This window comes from Pteropus alecto, unplaced genomic scaffold (genome assembly GCF_000325575.1).
Source record: "Pteropus alecto unplaced genomic scaffold, ASM32557v1 scaffold146, whole genome shotgun sequence".
In the NCBI taxonomy this organism is placed as follows: Eukaryota; Metazoa; Chordata; class Mammalia; order Chiroptera; family Pteropodidae; genus Pteropus; species Pteropus alecto.
This window is the reverse complement of record NW_006442107.1, coordinates 23179410-23183768: the sequence shown is the minus strand read 5'-3', so window position 1 is coordinate 23183768 and position 4359 is coordinate 23179410. Positions and strand designations below refer to the sequence as shown.

The 4359-nt window shown below is 38.0% G+C and overlaps 1 protein-coding gene across 4 annotated transcripts in view; it reads left to right on the top strand.

The window, feature by feature from the left end:
- Window positions 1-4359, top strand: part of LAMA3 (laminin subunit alpha 3) — a 108350-nt gene that overhangs the window by 11227 nt on the left and 92764 nt on the right. For 2 of the 4 annotated variants that reach the window (XM_015595717.2, XM_015595718.2), the window contains 3 exons: window positions 1180-1288; window positions 2943-3040; window positions 3933-4077. In XM_015595717.2, the coding sequence (XP_015451203.1) occupies window positions 1180-1288; window positions 2943-3040; window positions 3933-4077 (352 nt within the window). Of the gene's footprint in view, window positions 1-591; window positions 702-1179; window positions 1289-2486; window positions 2658-2942; window positions 3041-3932; window positions 4078-4359 lie in introns of those variants that run through there. The other 2 variants (XM_025038691.1, XM_025038689.1) reach the window with 2 other exon arrangements.

The following is a 4359-nucleotide window of genomic DNA, read 5'->3' as shown; positions in this document are numbered from 1 at the left end:
TCCTGCTGAGGTTTCAACCTTAACCAGCTTTTCTCAAGTGAGTTCTGTGTTGTCAAAAAACAATATCTCAGCAGAAAAGCAGTGGTGCTAGTGGGATACCATTTTTCAAAGTAGCGATGTGATAAACCCAATCTACCCTGCATAAGAAGAGAGGTCATTAATGATTAAATCAATCCAGTTATTACTGTTAGTCTAATCGTAGGAAGCGTTTAATAGAGGATAAGGGTAAAACGAAATCTAAGTGAATCACTCAGTGTATTTAACTTCCAGGTTTATGCTTGAATCCAAAAGGAATGCATTTTAGTTGACACATACTCACACCCCCACACACATGCACATAAAGGAAAAGAAAATGACTGTTTATCGAGTTTCTAATATATGCCACAAACTGTGTTTAGCTCTTTATGCACTATCTCACTTTAATCCTCACCCCCAAAGTCATTGCATAAATTATTTCAAATATTCCCAGAGATGGTCATTTTGTTTTAGCATGTCACTCAGTCATTCCAAATTGTATTTACAGAGAAAAATTGCTACAGAGTATGAAGTCAGAAACATTCCTCAAAAAATACTTCCTTTATAGGTTTTACCTTTAGAGAGTGTTCTTTGGTTCATAACTGTGACCTTTTAAGTGTTCCTGTTCTCCGCATTCCCTCTGGATGGAGGCAAGGAGTATCACTGGTAGAAATGAGGAGGGAAGGGTGAGAAGGAACAGACTGGGCTGCCAAAGGCAAACTCTGAGTTTCTCACGACGTTGTATAAGGCCAGCCACACTTATCGATGTGGTAGGGTGGTGGTGGTGAGGCCAGTGGGCAACTTTTATGGCCAACAGTACCAAGGATATTGGTAAATTTTCAAGAAGGCTATGTCTTAAAGACCAGACACTACTGACCCTGGGGCTCTTTCTCTGGACCGCTAAACCAAGTACTTATTCCATAAGTCAGTGGGAAAGACAAGCAAGGCCTTTAGCCCTGAGGCGGGCAGCTCAGGCTCAGCAGGGAGGTTCTTTTCCCATATCGATCTTGGCCCACTCCCCTCTTAAACTCATCATGCAGGAAAACTCGTTGTTGGCCACAGGGTTCTAAACAGGAGCAACTGAAGACAAATTAGCCACCCCAAGGAAGGCACAAAGCGAGGGAGACCAGGGAGTCAGGCTCAGAAACCTGTTTCTTCTTTCAGTGTCCTCTGCCGGAGCATTGTGACTGATGGCGGGAGTCGCATCGCAGTGCATGAGCTGTTAGCAGATGCAGACGTTCGGCTCAAAGCACGTATGGCCCAGTTCCTTCTGGTATGTTTCTGTTTGCCCATTGGATTTTAGAAGCATTTTGTTGATATTTATGGGGTTTTTTTTAAAGCTTATTAAAATTTTGTCTGGGTTTGCATTACATCTATAAAAGTAACCCGTGAGGAACTGCCAGTTTTATGATATTTATTCTTCCCATTTAGAAATCTGTCTTGCCTCTTCATTTGTTTGAGCCATTTTTATAACACCAATGAAGTTAAATCATCAAATTTAAGCACATCTCACAAAACCGTTTCATTAATTTTTATTCATTGTTACTATTATGAATGAGATATATTTTATTATATTTCCTCATTTATTATTATTGCTGGTATAGAAATATGCCATTAGTTAACTGTTTATATTCTTTCTCATTTTACTATTTTATTGTGTCTGTTAGCTTCTTGACAGATTCCTTCAGAATTTAAAAGGTCGTAATCACGTGGTATTTTTTTCTCCAGACTATTGTTACTCTTTCAAAAAGAGCATTATTCAGTTAAGTAGATATATACTATTAAGAGTTAAAATGCCCAGTTTGGCCGGTTAAATGCACTTCATGCCCATCCTTTTAATAGCACAACTTAAATTTTGAGAATTATGATAAGCAGAGGCAGTGGGATCTGGGCTAGGAAGTGGTGGCCAGATTTAACATAAGATTATCTAGGTATGAAGCAACTTCCTGTTACTGCTAATATTAAGTCTGTATCACATCCTGGGAAATGCCAGGAGAGCTGGTCTAATGTGTTTTTAACATTTTTGCTTGACAGTGTTAAAAATTATTCTATAAAGTGTATTCATAATTTAAGACTTTCTTTTTAAAATTATTACTCTTTTTAAACATAACAATCCAACTAAATCTTAACATCTTCATCTTTGGAAATTATCACGGGGCTGAACCTTCATCTTTTAAGCATAAGGTTACCCTTTTTGAAATAGTTGAATATCATTCAGAGTCAAGACTTATAGAATATAAGCTCCATGAGGATAACACTGTGATCTGTCTTGGTCTTACAGGATACCTCGGTCTCGGTGCTTGGCATATAATAAGTGTTCAGTAAAAATTTTTGTTCTCGATACTGAATAACTTTATGAACAAGCTAGAAATACAGTTTTGATTTAAAGTGAAATATATTGGTTAGTTAATAACTGAATTTCCTGTATGACTCAGAAACTAGCTCTGGAGACAATTCCATCAATGAAGTCCATGTGTGCCTGAGACATGAGTCATCCTCTATTAAGAAGGATTATCTGTAGCAAGAGCGGCCCTCCTAATAGCAAGCTCCCTGGCTGCCCACCACACTCGCCACCCCTGTCTGCTAAGGGGTCTGAAGAGCCAGCATCAGCACAGGGCAGAAGAGCAAAAAAGACACCAAAAGTCACTGACTGACAAAGAGTTGTTTTCAAACTTTCATATGATTTTGTTTATTTATATAATTATTCCAAGAGTGGTTTAGTCAGTGACCCTGAATAACAGTAAAAAATGTTTGTTTCATGTAATGGTGCCGTAGAGTGCCATACTTCAGTTTTTACTACTTTAAAATAAAAATAATTTCTCTAGATGAATTCTTTATTAACAGCTTTTTAAAAGAGTATGTTTAACTATACCACTGGTTTTGCTGATAACTACAACATACCTTTTTGTATTGTATTTGCTTTACAGCATCAAATTTGTATCATACCCATTGAAGAATTCTCAACCGAATATTTGAAACCTCAAATCAGATGCATTGCCAGTTATGAGCCATATGTTAATCAAAGGTAATGTGTTTTCTTCTTTTCTCCCTTATTTATGGTCTGAGTGATTCTGTAATGCTTGTAACTTTATACTTCATTTCAGAAGTGATCATGGGCCAAGGTACTAAATGTGGTTGATGAGTAAAAAAAAAAATACAGATAACTTATTTACTCCAGAAGTCTTTTCAGAATTCTGTAATATCAGGAAGCTGACACAGTAGCAACTTGGGGAAATGGTTAAGCCTAGCTCTCATCGGCAATTACTCTGAGTTCTGTTCTGAGCCCTCACAAAGACTCACTTTGTTCCAATCCGTTAATCTCTGAGGCTCTTCATTTGAAAAATCATGAAAATAATGACCCACCTCATGACTATGTTAGGTGAATTAGCTAACCAGTGCTTATTGGGGTTTTGGTAGGGTTGTTTTGATATAGATTCAAAAATAATTTATAGACATAGTCATAAGATCTGTGCACATGGCTAGGACTATGGAAACTACCAAGGCTGCCTAAAGAAATGATATACATTTGTTCTCTGTTTTTATACAATTTTATGTCAACATTTATGTTTAGAGATGAATAATAATGTTTCACTGCATCGATCTCATTTAACAATTAATTTTAGTTCTATAAAGGGAAGTTTCAATAAGTTTCTGGATAGCTTACTTTCCCTCGAAATTAAGATTTTTTTTCTATTTTAGCTCATTGCATTGAGCAGGAGGCTGGAATACACTTGGCTAGTCGACAGCACTGAATATCTTTATTTAAAGATCGCCACAGCCCTGTGGTTTCCCCAAGACTGGATCTTTTTGATGCTAACATGGTCTTAGGTTCAGAGTCTGAATCTTCACCAGTGGACAGTTTTTTTTTTTTTTTTGGTCATTTTTAAAATAAGATTTTTAAATATTCTATTTTTCAGAGCCACTTGTGTCTCCTTATCCCCTGAAACTCCTCCAGCAGCATTAATTTTGGATGTCCCAAGTGGTGGGTCTCCCCATCAACTGCCCCAAGATCCTTTGCCTTCTGCTGATGTTGTTACTGGGGTCACCTTAAAGGCACCACAGGTAGGACTCCCAGAATGTGTTGTTTCTACACCAGTAGTTCTCAAAGTATGGCCCTGAACCAGCAGCATCTGTATCACCTGGGAACTTGTTAGACATCTTCACAAGGCCCACCATCGATCTCTTGAATCAAAAACTCTGGAGATGGGGCCCTCGAATCTGTGTTTTAACACCACCCCACTCCCCACCCAGTGGATTCAGATGTCCTTAAATGTTCAGAACCTCTGTTCTCAACAGTGGAGGATTCCAGACATGCAGGCATCTGGTTAATCTTTATGACCAGCC